Raw genomic sequence first — 20640 nt, 5'->3', positions numbered from 1 at the left:
TTATCTTAATTGTCCTCCATTTTGTCTGTCCTACTGGTTATTGGCAGCTAGCCGACCAGCAACCTAATGATTAAAGGGCTGTCTCCTGTTTTATTGACGCAATCAAAAATGACACCCCTCAGATCTTATGGTCTTTGGTTCTTTGCTTCTTCACATCATCCGGACCTTCTCACAATTGTTCATTCCTTGCCCTGCAACTTTTCTTTTTCTTTCCTTTCCTTTCTTTCTTTTATGATTAATTATCCGTATCTCTGTGGTCCTCTATGGTGCAGCTGTCTGACCCATGAAGCACACAGGTACAAATTGCAATTAAAATTTAAAAGATAAGTGTCAAAAGTTAAAAAGGTTTTAAAAAAATGACTGATGATATCCAGAGTAAAATGGGAGTAGATAGGCTTCTTTAAAAAGTCTAAAAAATAAAAGAGAAAGGCTTCTCAAGCCTTGACAAACCACCAACCTTGAGAGCAGCGTTTCAGTTTGCTTCCCAAAAAACACGCACACATAAGTGCAAAACAGATTCCCAGTTTGATAGTAAATGAGATAGAAAGGAATGCCAATAGAAACATTATTCCCAAAGCCTTGGTCACCCATTTGCTGGTTGCAGCCAGGTGGGAAATTGCCCAATTCTGGAAAAGCGACAGACCTTTTGACCATCAACGCTGGTTTGATAAGATTTGGAAACTAGCTTTCAATGATAAATTGACACAACATAGCAGGTTAGCAAGAGGAGAAATAACATCAGACACATTTGTGGAAAACTGGTTGGACTTTTTCACATTTATTAATATGAATCCTGGCGAACCTAGACCCCCAATGACTCAGGAATCCTTTTGGTCAGAGGTTCTAACTTAACCTGCATCTTTTTCTGTACCAAGTGCTTATTGAAGGAATGAACACCCATGGTTTTTTTATAGTGGTGCTATGGGAACATCTATATTGTTGTTGAGTGTTTTCTTTTAGTCTGTGTATTTATTGTATTTGTCCTTACTTGAAAATCAATAAAAATAGTATTAAAAAAAAATTAAAGTTAAACACTCTTATCTTTGGGAGGCTATGTTTGGAGCTCCGTCTCTGCAGCCTCCTCCCTACTTCCTATGAATCGACTGGCCCAAAGTCACCCAGTGGGTTTCCATGGCTAAGTGAGAACTAGAACCCAGATCTCCTGACTCCCAGTCTGACACTTTAGCCACTACACCACACTGGGTGAATTGTAGTTTCCCAGGGCCTATGGATCAACAAGTAAGACATAGGATCCATGACTGTACAGTTGAAGGAGAAGGGGGTATATCGAGGTTTAAAAGTGAGTTAAAATTGCTGCACAGCAGTCCTATTAAACTGCCTGTCTTCTTAACCATGGTGGATCGGTGAGAAGAACCAACACATACACACATACACACAGAGTTAAAGAGTGGGACATGGGTTCAGAGGGGGTTTCCTTAAAAGTAAAACCTTCTATAACCCCACCCCCCAAGCGGGAGAAAATTTGAGAATGGCAATTCCTAGTAAACCTGCTACCCAGGATTTTCTGGAATGTCAAGCTCCATCTGAACTACATTTCCCTTGGGAAGTACAACAAAGTATTGTGCTGATTTCCATAATATTACTCCAGATATTCACTGTTACTAGTGGGGGGGGAATACAAGAAATGTAAGATACTTGGGCGTATGGCTTCCACTCATTTGTGCAGTCACGTTTCCACATACTATCCCCTCTCAGACAGATGCCCAAACTCAACAGTCATCAGGGGTCAGATTTCTTCAAACACAATAGTTTTTCTCTCAAGTGACATCCCATTTTAAAGAAATAAAATTCTTTTTAGGTGTATAAGTAAGCTCTGAGCTGAGAGATTTCTGAGAGGAGCTGAGAGATTTCATGGTATCAAAATGCCACAGGAAGAAAAAGACATATCACTTCAAGATTTAGGAAATTCCAGTGCCCATCTTGCTCTGCAATTGCTTCAGTGCCAACTTCTAGACCTGACTGTATCCTTCTACCAGGTCCACTAAAGGAGCCAGGAGACAAGATGGCTGCTTTTCCATATTTATTCCAATACTCAGAAGAGACAATCATGCTGCCAACACTTCTGTCCTTTTCTTCTGACAGAAGAATCTCCAGGTCACTAGCCTGGAACAGAATGTTTTAATTTGATCGCACTTCAGGCAAAAGTGAAATACATGGATAAACCTAAGGTGTATATAAATTCTTCATCATTATGTTATGTGCATGTGAATAGAGGATCTTCAAATATTAAACTTTTATTGATATATCAACTTTGCAGTTATATCTAGTTGTATCTCTATGGGCACAAAAGGGATCTTTTAGCCTGGAGCCTGTAATAACTGGCAAATGACTGGTAAAAGCAAGAAATGTACTGGTATGTAAACAAACAGAACTTCATTCAGTTATTCTCCTCCTGCCCATCTCCACCCATCTATGGTCATGTGCATAAGATATGTGATCTGAGGCACAGGGCCCCAGTGTGTGTGTGTGTGTGTGTTAACCAGAACTATACACAGTATTCTAAATGTGGTTGCACCATAGATTTGTATGAAGGTAATATGATACTGCATATTTATTCTCAATTCCTCTTCTAATAAAGAATAACATACTTATGTATTTATTTATTACATTTTTATCCTGGTTTTTTTTCCTCCAAGGAACCCAAGGCGGCCTACATGATCCTCCCCCTCTCCATTTTTATCCTCACAACAATAACCCTGTGAAGTAGGTTGGGCTGAGAGTCTGTGATTTGCCCAAAGTCACCCAGTGAGTTTTCATTACTGAGTGGGGGACAAGAACCCAGATCTCCTGACTCCCAGTCCAATACTCTAACCACTACTACACACTGGCTTTCAACATGGAGTTTGCCTTCTTACAGCAGCCACACACTGTTGATGTTTTTATCAAGATGAGATCTCTTTCTTGGTCAGTCAATGCTATCTCAAAGTATGGAAATACTCAGTTAGAGAAAGTGTTCAAAAATCCTAGGACAAAGGTAAAACATGCTGAAATGTTTTTTGGAGGGAATTCTGGATAGCTTAGTTTAGAGACAAGTCTACATTTTTTACTTTTGTCTCCTTGTCAAATGTTCCTTCTGGTTTAGCTGAGGCCACAGTATGATGACAAAGCATTTAGGGGAAAAAATAGAACCCAGTAAGCCAGCACTGGAGGTTAAGATAGAGAAGACTTCCACAGCTACCATGTATTTTCCTTTCGAGCTCAGGTATGTTGGAACAAAGGAGAACCAAACACTGCAAAAGATCAACATGCTGAAAGTGATAAACTTGGCTTCATTGAAAGTATCTGGCAACTTCCTGGCCAGAAAAGCCACGGTGAAGCTGGCAATGGCCAGGAAGCCCATGTAACCCAAGACACAGGAAAACATGACAGCTGAGCCTTCATTACATTCCACTATGATTTTGCCCTTCAGTGAGTGCATGTCCAGATCTGGGAATGGAGGAGAAGTACTTAGCCAAATTGTACAAATGCCTGCTTGGATAAAGGTGCCAGAAAGGACAAGAGAACTTGCCAGTCTTTTCCCCATCCATTTCCTCATTCTAGAACCTGGCTTGGTTGTCATGAATGCCAGAACCACAGTGATGGTCTTTGCCAACACAGAGGAAAGGGCCACAGAGAAGACGGTGCCAAAAGCTGTTTGTCGTAGAAGGCAGGTAATCTTTTCAGGCCGTCCAATGAACAGCAGGGATGAGAGGAAACAAAGAAGGAGGGAGATGAGGAGGACGTAGCTGAGGTTCTGGTTGTTGGCTTTGACTATGGGGGTATCCTTGTGCTTGATAAACATTCCAAGCACTGCAGTTGTAATCAAAGAGAAAGAAATAGCCAATATATTAAATATGATCCCTAAAGTTTCGTTGTAAGATAAGTAGCTCAGAGCACGGGAAATGCATTGATTTTGGTTCTTATTAGGATATTGATCTTCTGGACATTTGATACAGGCATCCATATCTGAAAAATGAAGTGCAGTTTCAGCAATTCAAGATTTCAACCAATATGTTGGGGAAAGAAGTCATACTTCATGAAATAAATATTATTGAAAGTCCACCTACTGCAATAATACCCTATAGTGCTGATTTCTCTATAACAAAGAACAATAAAAAGGCTATTCTGGATTTTATTTTAGGCCCATTGGCCAACTTACTGCACATTATGTCCTGTACCTTTCTTGTCTGAGATCATCCCTTCTGGACAGGGAATGCAATCATAGCAGCAAAATGTCTCTCCTTCCTTCTTTTTTCTGCTGTAGCCTGGATAGCAGTTATCATTGCACACAGAAAGGGGCAGCACCTGCCCAGAAATGTAAAGGGGGAGATTAGCATTAGGGAGATGTATGTTGACAATGACCCATCTCTAGGGAGTGGCTTTTGATATGGAATGATGACTTTGCTGGGTTTACCATGTTCTCCTTTTTGTAGTAGGCAGTTTGCACTTCTTTGAACAAATATTGTAAAAAAAAAAACACCCACCATTGCAACTGTGATAAATTCACTGGTCCTGAATAGTGCCCAGAACAAATGCTTTGCTTACAAGTACTTGTAATTAGTCAGATGACAGAGGAGATCCTGAGGAAAACACCAAGCCTGCTTATTTGACAGAAATCATATTCCTCATGTATCATCATCATCATCATCATCATCATCATCATCATCATCATCATCATCATCCCACAGATGGTATACAGCTTTCAACCAAGCACCAAATCGAAGGAACTCAAGATTTATTAGTTGTTTCCTCATTTGGTTTAAAGTGCTACAAGTGTCTTCGAGATTCTTTGTGGATTGCATATGTTCTGTCGTAATTGTGGAAATCGAGTCTTTACTACCCCCTCTTCTTCAACTTGGGGCATGTCTAAACTTCTCAGCATTCTAGGAGGGAGGGGGGAGAATCTCACAGTATTCTGATATCAAGATCCTCCCCGTCAGTCCACATGGGCCGTGCGACATCCCGGGAATCTTGCCCATCAAAATGGCCATTTTTAAAATTTCCAGCGAAAATAAAAAGGTATATATAAAAAACAAAAGATTCTGCTCCTGTCCCCACCCTTCATGGGCACGGAGTGCTTGAAGAGCTCCTTGCCCAATGCCTGGCACCTGGCTCCTCATGTTTACTCACAAGGAGCCGGGACAAAACTGAAATGGACAGCCACACCTCCACCAGTCTTGGGATGAAAAATCAGGATACAACTGGCGCTGGTTATCCCAGGGAACTGGAGGGATCATCCCTCCATGCCCCTGGGATCCCCTGTGCATCATGTGGATGCACAGGGATGACTCCTGGGTGATCCCTGGGGTAAGGCATCATTTAGGCATATACTGTCCATATTTAGTGATGATGAACTTTCCCATTTTCAGCTGGGTGGCCCACAGGTTCCATGGGAGTAGCATGCAGCCACCTGACTCCTCAGTGAACCACCATTTTGCACAAAAATGATGGCACATTACATAAAAGGTTTTTTACACAAATGACAGCTGCAAAACATCCATTTATGCAAGATTTCAGGCATGATGGTCCAAATAGGGAATTCCCGTGAAATCTCTTAAAATTTCTTTGTTTTATGCCCCTGTTCCTATATTATTTTTCATCTATGATGTGTATAATAATAATAATAATAATAATAATAATAATAATAATAATAATAATAATAATTCTTACCTGCCTCTCTGATTGGGTCAAGGCGGGAACAACAGCAAGCATAAAATACATAAAATACTGATTAAAAACATAGTATACACTGTTAAAAACCATCCTAAAAACATACTAAAAGCATCCTAAAATTCCACTGGATAGGCCTGCAGGAAGAGATCAGACTGTCAAGCTGATGAGTCTCCTCTGGCATGCAGCTGAAAATGGGAAAATTCATCATCACTAAATATGTATATGGCTATTCCACAGTATGGGAGCAGCAGAAAAGAAGGTCCTCTGGGTAATGTTTGTCAGCCTAGTCTTTGCTGACTGAAGTAAATTCTTCCCAGAGGACCTGAGTGTGTGGGGCGGATTGTAGAGGAGAAGGCGATTCAACAGGTAGCCTGGACCCAAACCATGTAGGGCTTTAAAGGTGATAACCAACACTTTATACTTCACCCAGAAACTAATTGGTAGCTAGAGAAGAGATTTTAAGTAGGGCTGTGCACTGCCTCGGATCTGAACCCCAAATCCAAAGTGGATCGGGGTGATTCAGACTTCCAAATCACCAATCTGAGGTGGTTCAGGAGGGTCTCTGGATCAGTCCAGAGCAGAGCGGACCTTTCCGAATCTATTTGGATCAATTTGGAGATTCGGACGTCTTTTTAGGTCAAACCGCTTTTTTCCCTTAGGGTTTCATTGTGATTTATAAACGTGTATAACTTTTTTATTTTTAAAGATAAAAACATGAAACTTTGGGAACTTAGAGATTTCTTCATGTATGTCATGTGTGTAAATTTTCAGACAAATATATTCAGTGGTTTTATTGTAATTATTTTTAAAAAAAACTTTAAAAAGGGAGTGATAGAGAAGGAGATTGCCGGGGTAGTGGTGGTGGTTGAAAGCTTCATCTCCCAATCGTGCAGATTAGTGAGCACACCACCACTATATCCCCCAATCCTGCTCAAGTGTCCAGCAGCCACCAATCACAGTGGTGAAGGTGGGCTTAATGAGGGAGAGATCAGCAGAGATTTTTCATCCTTGTGTCTTTGTGGGTAGAGACTTAGAAGGAGAAAGAGTGGGGTTTTTTGGAGCTCTGTGTGCTGTTGTCACGTTTAGGAGGTGTTTGTTGAATTTTTGGTTAGGTCTTTCTTTAACTTTCCCTGTTCTCTCTCTCTCTCTCTTTAGAATTTAATTTTATTCTGCTCTTTATTATATAAACTTTAGTTTGTTTGTTCTGTTCCGTGTGTATTTGTTTTCTTCCCTTCCCCCCTCCCCCTTGTTCCATCCAAGTGCCTTTTGTGTTTGTCTTATCCTGTCTCTGTCTCTGTGTGTGTGTTTGTGTGTGTGTGTGTTCAGTCAGTTTTGTTTGTTAAAAAAACGTTAAAAATATATATAAATAATTCTATGTGTGTGTGTGTGTGTGTGTGTGTGTGTGTGTGTGTGTGTGTGATGTTAATAGTCTGCCTATGTTACTGTAAAGCAGGCTGTGTTGTACACAAGCACATAATTTGTCTTGGCAAAGCAGCACACACACATATATTATATAAATTTAAACCTCTTTATTGTACAATGAAAGGCAGCAGCAGACACATTCAGGCAGCGCAAGGCAGGGGGCTAGGTGTGACTGCTGTGCCCAGCAGCACTAGTAGGCAGTCTGTCCAGTATTATGTTCTTCTGCCACATTCTTTGTGCTGTACCTACCTAGTCCCTAACTTACAGTCCTTCACAGCTAATTAGAGTCTGAATGGGAACACCCTCAGGCTCTGCTAGCCCAGCTTTTACAACACAAAACAAAGAGAACACTGTGAAGGGGAGATTTGCACTTCAATGGATAGTGTCTGATCTTCTCTTGAATACACAGACCTTCTCTCTTTGCTAAGGGAGACTGCTTGAACTGTTCCTTTGAAAAATTCAATTTTTAAAAATTAATTACAACAAACCCTGTGAACAGATCATTCTCAAAATTTCCACAGATGACAACCATAAACCCATCTATAAGCTTAGAAAATGTCATGTTGCTATCTTGAAAAATGAAAAAGTTATAGGCATTTATTTCTCCCAATGGAACTCTATGCAGAAACACATCCGAATCGCGTTTCTGAGGTCTGAATCTTGCCTCGGATCCAGCTCCGAGGTGGATTGGGGGATGTCTGAATCGGTCCGAGACAGATCGGGCATGATTTGGAAGGTCCACATCCAGATTTGAAGCAGATTCAGGGGTCCGTGCACAGCCCTAATTTTAAGAATGGTGTAATGTGGTCACCCCTAGATGTACCAGTGACCAACCTGGCTGCCATATTTTGAACTAGTTGATGTTTCCAGACTAGACACAAAGGTAGCCCTATGTAGAGAACATTGCAGAAGTCGAGCCTCAAAGTTACCAGCATGTGCACTACTATCTTTCAGTCTTCTAACTCTAGGAAGGGGTGCAGCTGCCATATCAGCCAATGCTGATATGTATCCAGTTGGAATTTAAAACATTTTCTTGTTAATATTTTTCTTCACTAAAAGCTTAAACTTTTTTAACTGTAACTTAATGTTCATGATCTTTAATTGATGAGTCAACTACCACATGTGAGGGGCACTATATTTTGCCTGTTCTCCCCTTCCACTTATGGAACAGGGTATTGCCAGTATGTGACAGAGGCCCTGGTGGATGACATACACCAAGGACTATATGTTGGAAATGCAAAGCAGTTGGTTCTCCTAGGTTTCTCAGATGCATTTGACACCATTGGTTAGGGATGTGTGAAAACCTGAGAATATCAAATAATGAATATGGAAAAAACTTAAATGGACACATTTGTCCATTCAGGCCCAGGACTTTGTTTGCTTAGCTCTTAAATAGTGGATTTGAATCCCTCTGTATACAATCACATCCATGCTGAATTAGTTTTGAGCATAGATGAGAATTTCAGTTCAGATTGTTTTTATAAGAATTATCTAAGTTCCTAAATTTGTTGATTTCTTGATATTTAAATCAGAAAGCCTGATATAAATTTGAATGCAGAAGAAAATGAAATTTACATATTCACCTTGTACCATTGAATTCTCCATCTTAACTTTCTCACCTAGATTTTACAGTAGTTTTCGCCATTCCTGGGTGGTTGGTTTTAAAATCTAATTCTTGTGGAATTCTCTCCCATTTTGGCTGCTCAGATGTTTCAGTGTTGCATCTTGTCCCATGGGCATTTTAACATCTATATGAAGCCACTGAGAGATGCCACCTGGAGAATTGGGCTTTGATGTCAACAATACATACAGCACTATCTCTTTTCTACTCAGGAATTCTGGGGGGAACATATATATATATAAATCTCCTACCCACCACAATACAGCTCCTGAATTTAAGTCTGCCCAATATGAAGCATTCTTGAATTATTTCATATATTTCAGTACTACCGCTTTGTAGAACTGTATCTGTGTCTCACCTGGTTAAAGTTTCTATGCCACTGAATTTGATTGTCATCAAGGTTCAACTCTTTCCCTGGAGGACCCCAAGGTTCAAGTCTTCCAACTTTTACTCTAACAAAAGAGTTATTTGGGAATGTAACCAAGTTCGTAACATCGAAACCAGCTACTAATTCCCCATTCTCATCAAAAGTCACAGTATCTCCAGCACTGTTGTTGAACAAGTTGCTCCTTAGAAAATGATGGAACTAGGTTGAGACAGAAAAAAAAGAAAAAGAAAAAAGGTACAACAAGGTGTTGAAATATCTACAAGGAGCTTTACAAAGATCGGATTCATCTAAAATGTATTGTGATTAGGACTGGCCTTGTCATATGACATGCTGAGTGACATGTCTCTGATGATGGATTGGAAGGAGTGGAAGATGGCATGTACACCACATGGCTCCTATCTGTCCACTGTGGAATTCTGCCACTTGCTGCTGGAGCATTTGCCACAGCCTGAAAGGGTCAATGTTGCTCCAGCACCTTGCCCATGACTCTCACCAAGGAAAGGCTCCTTCTTCATAATGAGGCATTATGAAGATCATCTGTGTGATAGCATTGCCATGATGCTAGCAAACAGCATTTATAGTAATTTTTTAATCAGAATGTGCCACCTCATTCACTGTGCTTCACTCTGAGAGAAATCACTTGCTTGGAATGCAGCATTCATGGGTGAGATCACCTGCTAAAGAAACATGTAAAAATGGAGAAATAGCAGGAGTGGAGAAGAGAAGGAAGAGGTGGTGGTGATGGAAGAGGAGGTCCTTCTTCCTTATGTAGTGATGTCCATCGTTGGGCAATCCAGGCTTTTTGTGGCTCAACATACATCCACGGCATGCCCAAGTATGTTAAAAATAAAACACAAAACAGAAACACCCAACAACATTAACTATTGTCTTCATTGGGCTAGTTGACCAAATGTATGCAAAAAGTGGAGTGAACCATTATGTATAGCTGGGAGAACTTGACAAGTTTTTCCATCTCTGGATGATATTGCCCTGCTTTGAAAAATATAATGGGATCTTAAAGATGTAGTTATCTGCCATGGCTGCATGTTCCAAAATTCCAGTATTTCACATTTAACAAATGCTTATCCAGTAGGGTTTGAGACCACAGATATGAAGAATTTCGTCCCGTCCCCCCCAATTTAGAGGGCGTAGTTTGCCCTACATCTAAATCACATGCTATCATGGAGGTGTAATAATCAGACATAGCTGCCTATTTTCAATTGCCAGTCTCTCTCCTTCCAGCAACCTCTTATGTTTGGATATCGATATGTGCAAGGCATGAAAAGTTTCTGCCAAAGCAAAAACTTAGAATGCTACTGTTGGACTGATGCAATTCAAATGAGAGAGAAGTAGCCCTCAAAGTTGGGTTAATAATTGTTACAGGAGAATTCTCTGAATGTTGGTGTGTGTGTGTGTGTGTGTGTGTGTGTGTGTGTGTGTGTGTGTGTTCTTAGTAATACTAATGAGATAGCTGAAGTTTTCTCATTTTTCTCCTCTTTTTTTTTTTTTTTTAGGAAGAAACTTCACCACTATTTCATGTGGACTCTCCTAATATGGTTTAGAGACAGAATGCTCAGAATATTATGATGTAGCATCACTCTGAGGAGCATTATTGGAGGTGTGGTGCTGTAGATGGCTGGACTCAAGACCAAAAATAGATCTGTGTCTTTAGGACATAATCACCTGCCATGGTTGTACATTCTGAATTGCCCATCTCCTTCTCTCCACCCGTCTTCTTCTGGATTCATAGATGGCATGCAAAGCATGTGCAACAGCATAGACAGCATTGTAGATGTTATAACTATGGCCAGTCATGTTCATTTCAAAGAAAGTACTAGGAAGGCTCTCCAACTTTTCATCCCCAGAGCAGAATTCCTTGTCCTCTACATTCACACTGGGGATTTTTAATGGACAGCTAAAAGCCTGCTCCCAGAAATTCTGAATAAAATTGTCTCCTTTTGTCCAGTTAGGCTTTACAGTGTGAAGAAATTCCTGGAATCCATGTGGCTGGTTTGAGTGAACCATGAAGGCTATGGCACCATGGAAATTCTGCATATCCCACAATTTTTGAATAGACAGGGCTTGAAACTCCCATTGGGATGTTGCAATCCACACTTTACCCAGGGGCGGCAATGAAAAAAGTGGTGCTAAGAAGAGCATTATTCTCAAATTCTGCCAAGATGGAGGTTCTCCATGTACAAAACATGCACTGGATTTTTTCCCCATGAGAACTGAATAATGTTGTAGCAGGTTTAAAAGCAAGTCTGTATAATCATCCACATAAGTCCGTTTTGGTAATCGAAGTATGTATGCATAGCAGATACTATTCTGAGAAAGGAGTGGTACCACTGTCTGCAAAAACTTGTCCCCATAATCATCATCCACAGCCAAGAGTCCAACCCATGTCCACCCAAAGTGCTGAAGTAACCGGACAACCCCCAAGTACTGACGTGATTCATTTGGGACCATCTGGTACATAAATGGGAATAGTGTTTTGTCACCATGTGCTGGGAAAAATGACCCATAACTGAGCTGGAAAAAATGCAAAAGTCATCTTCAGATGGATTAAAAGAAAATGTTACAGCTTATGCAATGGAATTTCCAGAACCTCATGCAAATGACCTACCTGTGGAATCTTGTAGATGCCAATGATGTTGGCCATAATGGAAGAGGCTTCAGTCACAAGTCCTCCAATGATAGCTGTAATTTTTTTCTGCACATCACAGATGAAGTTGGGAACAAATCTCTGGTGAGTGCAAAGCAGACTTATTGTGACCTTATAGGTCATCCTTGCAATGAAGTAGCCATTGAGAATGTGGAAACCCAGGGTGATGTTTGGTAAAAATTTTGGATTCTCATTGATCTGTTTTACAGCAAATGACAAGGCCAAGATGTGCTGGTAGAACTTTGGAACAGAACTGTAATGAGAGTTGCCAGATCAGTGAAGTAACAGGAAGTGCATTTGAACCTTACATCATCTTATGGCAACATGTTTTTAAGGTTAAAGTGCTGCTTAAATCTATACAGCGCTTAGAGAAAAGTTATTGGTATAGTGTGCATCAGGACGCAGAGCCAACCACGGAACACTATAAAAGTGAACTATAAAAACAACATAAAACATGGTAATGCTTGTAAAATGTAATAATATGAATTAATTGAATTTAACTTGGAAGAATGGATGTGAATAGATGACAGAGATAGGAGGGATATACCAGATAATATTAGTATTGTCTGTAACAATGATTAGTCCATTATATTTGAGTTTTTTAAAAAAAAAATCTCTGATCATTCAAATTTAATTATATGAATTTCTGGCATAAAATAGAGCTTTTGTCTGCAGATTTCCATAAAATATGTAAAATAAGTGAGCCATCGAAAGGATAATGGTGTTCCAATTCATATATTATTCCAGCAAACCCAAATTTGTTTGGTTCCCTTAACAGGATGACCAAATGAAATTCTCCTCATCCCTAAACAGAGTTGAGACAATAGGTAAAAGTGAATGAAGTGTTGAGAATGAACTACCGCCACATTCCACAGGCAGGGCAAACAAAATAACTGACAAACCCCCATGTGTTCTACAATGCTACTTTTCTCATTCTGAAAAGTAAGTCATGATACATGTTTAATTATCTGTTGCCATTTATTATGACATTACCAAAAGAAAAGGAAAAACATCCTTACACAGATTCATCAATGAACATCTGCGCAGGCTGCAGTATGAAAGAGGGGTTGTTGTGAAAGAAGAAGACTTGAGAGGCAATTGCACCTATGACAAAGTTGCCTGGCTGATAAAATTCATGCGGTAGAGGAAGTGGATCATTAGATATGGTGCAATTAATAGAATGTGTCTCGCATACAATATGAAACACTAAAAGAAGCAGCAAAATCACTAGCATCACCATCTTGAAGTCAACCATCACAACGCCAACATCTCCCACCAAGATTTGGGACTTCCTGCTTCTTCCTGCAGCATTATCTGAAGAGAATCAGTTTTCTTGCATTCTTACAAACAAGGCTTGTGATGCTGTCGACACACTGATGTAAATCTTGTTCCATAAGATATCTCAGTATCATTGCTTCTGCCATACAGCTCGTAAAGTTTCCCTTTGTTGAAATTTCACCATCAGTGTCTCTGAATAATGTATTCCCTCTGCAGCATGTACAAATATGAACTGCTTTTCTAAATATTTGTTCAAAAGTTTAGATTATACATATCTGTCTCTCCCCTTCCCTATGAAAGACTTAGACCTTCCTATCACTACATAATGTATTGAACCATGTATTTATGCAGCACAGAATTTATGATTACTGGGGGTCTCATAAGTAACCCTTTGGAATTCAAATTCATTCAGTAGCACAAAAACATAAAACCGGTAATTTTGACAATGACAAGACAGATAAAGATGTCTCCCTAGGGTCTTGTTATTTGCTATGGTATCACACATGGGTAACAGTGAATACTCTTCAACCAGTTAAACAAATGAAACTTGACACATAGGAAGTCTTCAGTAGGGTGACCATATGAAAAGGAGGACCGGGCTCCTGTATCTTTAACAGTTGTCTAGAAAAGGGAATTTCAGCAGGTGTCATTTGTATGCATGTAGCACCTGGTGAAATTCCCTCTTCATACACAAGCCCTGTGTACTCCTTGTCATGTGGTCACCCTATCCTAAATTATGAATAGTTTATAAAAAGAACTAAATGCAAAGGAATATCACTTACAGAAGTAAAATGTAAAACATTTGTGAACTGCCCAGGGAGCTTCGGCTATTGCGCGGTATAAAAATGCAATAAATAAACGAATAAAATAAATAAAACATTTGACGACTACAAAAAGTATATGTGTACACTATGAAAAATAAATGTCAGTTTAACTCTTGTTAGGGCCTGTTAGAAAACAATGGGAAGAGAATACTAGGCCCAACTAGCAGCAATTGAATTGTTAATTTGCTCCACTTAAACGTCCACCAGTCTAAATTGGTTAAATGCAATTTTTGTAGCTTGCAACTATGGTCCCAACTTTTCAAGAAAGGAAGGAAGGAAAAAGGGGAGAATTAAAATAAAGGTATAGCTGCCTGTCCCAGGCAGAGATCCAAAAAACAGGCTTTTGCAGACTCTGAGGAAAGTTGAGAGAGACCTCAGTTGTCGAACTCAGGGAAGTCTAGACAGGAAAATTAATCTGGGTAGAAATGTTTTAAAATGAAATGTTTTAAAATAGAAAAGGCAGTAAAGTCTGAGCCTCACCAGTGAGTAAAAGAACAGATATAAGCAGCCTAGGGGCTAGGCATCTAGCCCCCAAAAGTTGGTTGAGAAACAGAGGCTGGCTGCAGCCTTTGAAAACGTTGAAAACTAAAAGGAATGCAAACTAGGGCTTTGCACAGACCCCCGATCTGCTTCGTGGCCCAATCCAGAACTTCTGGATTGGGCCCCATCCTCTTCGGGCCGATCTGCCCGTCCCCCGCTCCACTCCGTGGAGCGAGATCCAGCTCCACCGCCGTTGCCACATGGATGGCAGCAGCACCGGTGCCAGGTAAGACACACACCCCACCCCCTTACCTGTGTCCGTCATCGCGGGATTCAATTAAGGCCCCAGCTTGAAGCCGGAAGAGAAGGCCACTGCCTCTTCCACTTGAAGCTGGGGCCTCAACTGAAGCCCACGATGGACCACGATGGACACAGGTAAGCCTCCCTCCGCCCTGCCCCCTTACCTGGCTCCACCGCTGCATGGACAGTGACAACGGCAGTGCCAGGTAGACCAACCCCCCCTCCTTACCTGCGTCTGTCACAGTCCATCGCAGGCTTCAATTGAGGCCCCAGCTTCAAGCAGAAGAGAAGGCCACGGCCTCTTCCACTTGAAGCTGGGGCCCCAATTGAAGCCCGTGATGGACCACGATGGACACAGGTAAGCCTCCCTCTGCCCTGCCCCCTTACCTGGCTCCATCGCCATCGCCGCAGGGACTGCGGTGGCAGCAGCGCCAGATTAGTCCCCCTCCCCCCACTTACCTGCATCTGGAGCTTAGGATTGAGGCGATCCTCTTCGCCTCGATCCGCAGCCCCCCCAACTCGCTTCTCCTCCACCTTTTCCAGAGGCGAATCAGGCCACCTCGCTATTGCTTCTCCAACCAGAAGAGAAGCGAAGCACAGCCCTAATGCAAACTAAGGTTGAAAAGGCCCTCAAACTAGCCAAACTCTGTTAACAAATCATGGAGCTATGCAAAACAGAACAACAGAAAAAAACTGAACTGAAGTCTTCTTCCTAAAGTTAAGTCACTTTTTGGTTCACTGACTCCTGTAAACTTTCTTCCCATGTGACTGGCTTTTATTCTGCCTTCTCTCCAGTTGTCAACAAGAAATTTTGTTCTGGATTGGTGAAAGACATATTGGATGGGCAAATCCCTGCCAAAACAGTCATTTTCATAGTTTTAGGCTGCTGATGTTACCTTAGGCCATATATGAGAACATTTTGAACTCAAGGAATGGCTAGCCATGAGGAGAAATGAACATTGCAACGTCTTCTCATACTGGTCCATTGATCTATAACTTGACCTCAGCATTCTCAGCATGACTGTCTGCATCATAGGCCAGATCTGCACCAAACAAGATATAAAACTTTGAAAATCTTTTGAGAATTGTACATGGAGTGTTTCCTCGGTGCCACCAACAGTTGTAACTACTGTTAGAAATCATTTTAAAGACAGTAGTGTAGATCCTGCCTTAGGCTCTAAGCAGCAAATACATTCTGCCCTCAGGGAAAAACAACCCCTCTAGTGAAGCAAAGTTCCCAGCACTTGAACCCCAAAAGGGAGCTGAGAAACATAGCACATGAGACCTAAAGATCTACTGTGCCCCCCTTCATCATAGGATTGCAGGAAAAAGCCTGAAGACTTCCCAAAACTAGTCCTGAACCCCCATCTATTCCTTGCTTTTAACCCACATTTACAGTGGAATGGGTACAAGCCTTAGGGTTGTTGGGAATTGTAGTTTCTAGATCCACATGTAAGACATAGAATCCATTAAATATGACTGTGCAGTTGAAAGGGAAGGGGTGTATCAAAGTTTTAAAGTGGTTTAAAATTGCTGTAGGGAAGTCCTATTAAACAGCCAGGCTTCTTAACCCTGGTGCATGGGCGAAAAGAACCAACACACGCATGCACACAGAGAGAGAGAGAGGGGGAGGGAGGGAGGGAGGGAGTTAAACCTTCTATAACCCCCCCCCCCCGCCATGGGAGAAAAAATGAGAATGGTGATTCCCAGTAATCTTGCTACCCAGAATGCCACTGTGCATTTTCTAGACAATAGAGCCCAATTCTTATGAATTGAGCTCTGTTGTCCTGATCCCATGTCTTATCCACTTGACCACAGGGGGGAAGAGATGGGCAGGAAGCAAAAGATTGAATAAAACTACATTTCTTGTGTTTGTCTGTCATTTGCCAGTTATTATCGAGTGGGTACTAGATCCTGGATCTCCCAACTAGTAGTCCAACACTCTAGCCACTACACCACACTGGCTCTCAATGTGGAGTTTGCCATCTTTACAGCCACCACACACTAGGTTGGCATTTTTATCAAACTCAGATCTCTTTCTTGGTCAGTCACTGTTAGCTCAGAGTATGGAAAAGCCTCAGTTAGAGAGACAATTAAAAATTCTAGAACAAATGTAAAACATGCTGAAATGTTTTTGGTGGAATTCTGCATAGCAATGCTTTATTTCAAAGAAGAACAGGATGAATTTTAAAATTTCTAAGTCAGTTTAAACATACTAACTTCAACAGGATACTTTAGGAATATAAATTTTCCAAGGTTGTAATTACATCTCCATTCAATTGACAAATCTAATGAAGTATGTATTAGAGCAGTGATGAGTCTACACTTCTAAGCAGTGCAAGAGACTTCTAGGCAGTGCAAGTCTACACTTCTAGGAAGGCAAGATAAAGCTCTGGGGCCGAATGCAACCCCCCTGGATATTTATGGCCTCCAACCATCACCAGTACTGCGTCACTGAATTTGCTGATGAATTTGAAGGTGGCGGTGCAGGGGAGTAGCCCTGGGCAGGATCTACACTACTGCTTTAAAGCACTTTAAAGCACTTTAAAGCACTTTATAACAGTTTTGACAACTGTTGGGGCCCAGGACACACTGCATATACAGTTTTCAAAACGTTTTCAAAGTGCTTTAAAGCGCTTTAAAAGCAGTAGTGTAGATCCCCCCCCCCCGGTGACCCCTTTTCCTGAGAAGGAACCTTCCCTGATATAGACCCTGTTCAGACAACATGCTAAGCCATGGTAATTAAGCATTTTGAGCTAAACATTATGGCTTAGGCATACCCGCAGTTTCAAAATGCTCACTAACCATTTGCTGTAAAAGGGTTAGTGGCCTTACCATGGCTTAGTGTGTTTCCTGAACAGACCTGTCATGTGTAGGTAGGGCAAGAAAACCCAAATGGCCAAATCTATCATATAGAGAGGTACTGCCATGCTCCTTGCCAACCTAGAACAAATGATATGAAGAAAGTACAGTTTGCTGTAACAGGTAGTTAGCAAGCCATGACAAATTAGCATATCTGCATCCTCAGCCTCATGACAGGCAAGACAATGCTGTTTGTCTGCATCCATTAGGCAGCCCATGTGAGAAGACATGCTTATGGTTCTTACATGCAGAGAAGTATCACTGTCAGTGTGTCTTTGACACTCAATAAAAAACAGGTTAGCATGTTTCTATGAAGTTGTACAGCACATGGGTGAAAACAATTCTCAGACTAGTTAAGAGAAGTTAATCAATATATTAATAGAAGGACCAAGCAAAGAGATTTTGAGAAAGTCACTGGCCCATGACTGGAGCTGTATCAGTGTTAGACAGATTTACCCACAATTCCAGAACAAGGAAAGAACACTGAAATATATTTGTGGGAATGCTATGTAGCACAGTTTAAATGATGACAAGCTCAATTTTACAGAAGACGAGACAACATTAAAATATTTCTAAGTGAGTTTAATCATACTAGCTTCAACAAGGGAACTTTAGGAATTACATCTCCACTCAGTTGACATGTCCAATGTACTATGTATTAGAGCAGAATACAGAGACAAGTCTATGTTGTGTACTTTTCTCTCCTTGTCAAATGTTTCTTGTAGTTTAGCTGAGGCTTCAAAATGATGACAAAGCATTTAGGGGAAAAAATCAAACCCAGTAAGCCAGCACTGGAGGTTAAGATAGAGAAGATCTCCACAGCTACCATGTATTTTCCTTTGGAGCTCAGGTATGTTGGAACAAAGGAGAACCAAACACTGCAAAAGATCAGCATGCTGAAAGTGATAAATTTGGCTTCATTGAAAGTATCTGGCAACTTCCTGGCTAGAAAAGCCACAGTGAAGCTGGCAACAGCCAGGAAGCCCATGTAGCCCAAGACACAGCAAAACATGACAGCTGAACCCTCATTACATTCCACTATGATTTTGTCCTTCAATGAGTTCATGTCCATATCTGGAAATGGAGGTGACATACTTAACCAAATTGTACAAATGCCTACTTGGATAAAGGTGCCCGAAAGGACAATAGAACTTGCCAGTCTTTTCCCCATCCATTTCCTCATTCTAGAACCTGGCTTGGTTGCCTTGAATGCTAGGACCACAGTGATGGTCTTTGCCAACACAGAGGAAAGGGCCACAGAGAAGACGGTGCCAAAAGCCGTTTGTCGTAGAAGGCAGGTAATCTTTTCAGGCCGTCCAATGAACAGCAGGGACGAGAGGAAGCAAAGAAGGAGGGAGATGAGTAGGATGTAGCTGAGGTTCCGATTGTTGGCTTTGACTATGGGGGTATCCTTGTGCTTCCTAAACATTCCAAGCACTGCAGTTGTAATCAAAGAGAAAGAAAGAGCCAACATAATAAAGATGATTCCTAAAGGATCTTTGTAAGACAAGTAGCTCAGAGCACGGGAAATGCATTGAGTTTGGTTCTTGTTGGGATATTGATCTTCTGGACATTTGATACAGGCATCCATATCTGGAAAAAATAAGAAGTCTTGTTTAAATATTTTAAGCAATGTGTTAGGGGAAAGAAGTTACATATCCTGAAGGAGATATTGCTGAAGGATCTCCTATGGCAACAAGCCTATAAACACTCAGTGAAACATGGGTTTAGAACTTTAATAAAGCTCACTAAAAACTTCTTTCAGTTCTTGCCTGGATAAAACTACCAGCCCCTAAAAAACGTAAAAGAAAGTAAAGCTAGACCTAAAGGAAAGTCTTTCCATTTAAGTGTCTCTAGTAGCTAATCTCTGTAGGCAGGGAAATGCTTATAGCTGATACCTCTCATGTTATAACGTTTTCTTTTTTACTATTTATATCAAGATAATATGATCCAAATGGGGTTTAAATTGGCACTGATACTGATCTTGCTGTGCTAAGGTACCAAAGAATAATGGGTGTTCCCATCCAAACTCTGAAACTCACAGTTTCCACAAACAATATATATATATATATATATATATATATATATATATATATATATATATTAGGGATGTGCTCCACTCCGATTAGGAGCGTAGAAGCAGTAGCGGATTGGCCTGCTCCGCCTTACCCAGAGGCGGAGTAGGAGCGGACCGCAGACCCCCTAGAAGCAAGGCGAAGAGAAGCGACCATTTTTCGGAGCTCCGAGTTCAGGCGGAGCGCTCCGGTCGCCATCTTGAAAACATTTCGCCATAGGATTGCATTGCGGCAAATAATCGCGCATAACTATGTTGTTTTTGAAGCTATCATTCTGGAAATTCTTGTGCACAGAGAGTCATGGATGGGGGTCATTTTGAGACCACTCTCAACTTTCTGCGTTGTCTGGGTCGCGTGCTATATTTTTGTGAAAATCGGGTCAACCGCGCGGCTCAAACGGCGTTTTCGGCTTTTCGCCCATAGGATTGCATTGAGGGAAAGAATCGGGGATAACTGGGGGGAGGGTTTAAGCTATCGTTCTGGAAATTCTTGTGCACAGAGAGTCGTGGATGGGGGTCATTTTGAGACCACTCTCAACTTTCTGCATCGTACGGGTCGCGGGCTATATTTTTGTGAAAATCGGGTCAACCGCGCGGCTCAAACTGCGTTTTCGGCTTTTCGCCCATAGGATTGCATTGAGGGAAAGAATCGGGGATAACTGGGGGGGGTTTAAGCTATCGTTCTGAAAATTCTTGTGCACAGAGAGTCGTGGATGGGGGTCATTTTGAGACCACTCTCAACTTTCTGCATCGTACGGGTCGCGGGCTAGACGTTTTTAAAAAATCGGCGGGAAAAATACCTTTTTCAAAGGGCTGAGGGGCAGAGTCAGCTCCCGGTCATGATGATCCCAAAGTTGGAGGAGGGCATAGGCAAAACAGGTAACTTGGGATTCTGGGAAACTTCTCTTTCTTCATCTGAACGGGCTTTTCCCCGTGTTTTTTAACACAGTAGCCCCACCAAATGCACAAACACAACCTGAAATCATATACTAAGCCAAGAATAAGAGATAGAAACACAGCACTGCTCCCCACCCTAACCTTGGGGAACAACTG

The 20640-nt window shown here is 41.3% G+C and overlaps 2 protein-coding genes across 2 annotated transcripts in view; both read right to left on the bottom strand.

Moving 5' to 3' along the window:
- Positions 1–3064: 3064 nt before the first annotated feature.
- Positions 3065–11582, bottom strand: LOC134406820 (vomeronasal type-2 receptor 26-like). Its single transcript, XM_063138414.1, has 4 exons — positions 10788–11582; positions 9075–9302; positions 4179–4305; positions 3065–3966 (listed from the first exon to the last, which is right to left on the bottom strand). Exons 1-4 carry the CDS (start codon positions 11580–11582, stop codon positions 3065–3067), a joined length of 2052 nt encoding a protein of 683 aa, XP_062994484.1.
- Positions 11583–11682: 100 nt separating this feature from the next.
- LOC134405515 (vomeronasal type-2 receptor 26-like) overlaps positions 11683–20640 on the bottom strand; it is a 28476-nt gene continuing 19518 nt past the window's right edge. The window contains exons 6-7 of the mRNA XM_063136761.1: positions 18209–19106; positions 11683–12022 (exon numbers count right to left, since the gene is read on the bottom strand). Coding sequence (XP_062992831.1) covers positions 11683–12022; positions 18209–19106 — 1238 coding nt within the window. The remainder of the gene's footprint in view (positions 12023–18208; positions 19107–20640) is intronic.

This window comes from Elgaria multicarinata, chromosome 11 (genome assembly GCF_023053635.1).
Source record: "Elgaria multicarinata webbii isolate HBS135686 ecotype San Diego chromosome 11, rElgMul1.1.pri, whole genome shotgun sequence".
NCBI classification, from domain to species: domain Eukaryota; kingdom Metazoa; phylum Chordata; class Lepidosauria; order Squamata; family Anguidae; genus Elgaria; species Elgaria multicarinata.
Note: the sequence above shows the minus strand (reverse complement) of the source record. Positions and strands in the feature narration are given on the sequence as shown.

Excerpts from the sequence above, each read along its gene's own strand:
- LOC134406820 (XM_063138414.1), bottom strand. The coding sequence starts at position 11,582 with ATGTACCAGATGGTCCCAAATGAATCACGTCAGTACTTGGGGGTTGTC. Across the intron at positions 4,306-9,074 it reads GGCATAGAAACTTTAACCAG|GTGCTGCCCCTTTCTGTGTG; the intron begins GTGAGACACAGA and ends ATTTCTGGGCAG. Across the intron at positions 3,967-4,178 it reads GATGATCTCAGACAAGAAAG|ATATGGATGCCTGTATCAAA; the intron begins GTACAGGACATA and ends TTCATTTTTCAG.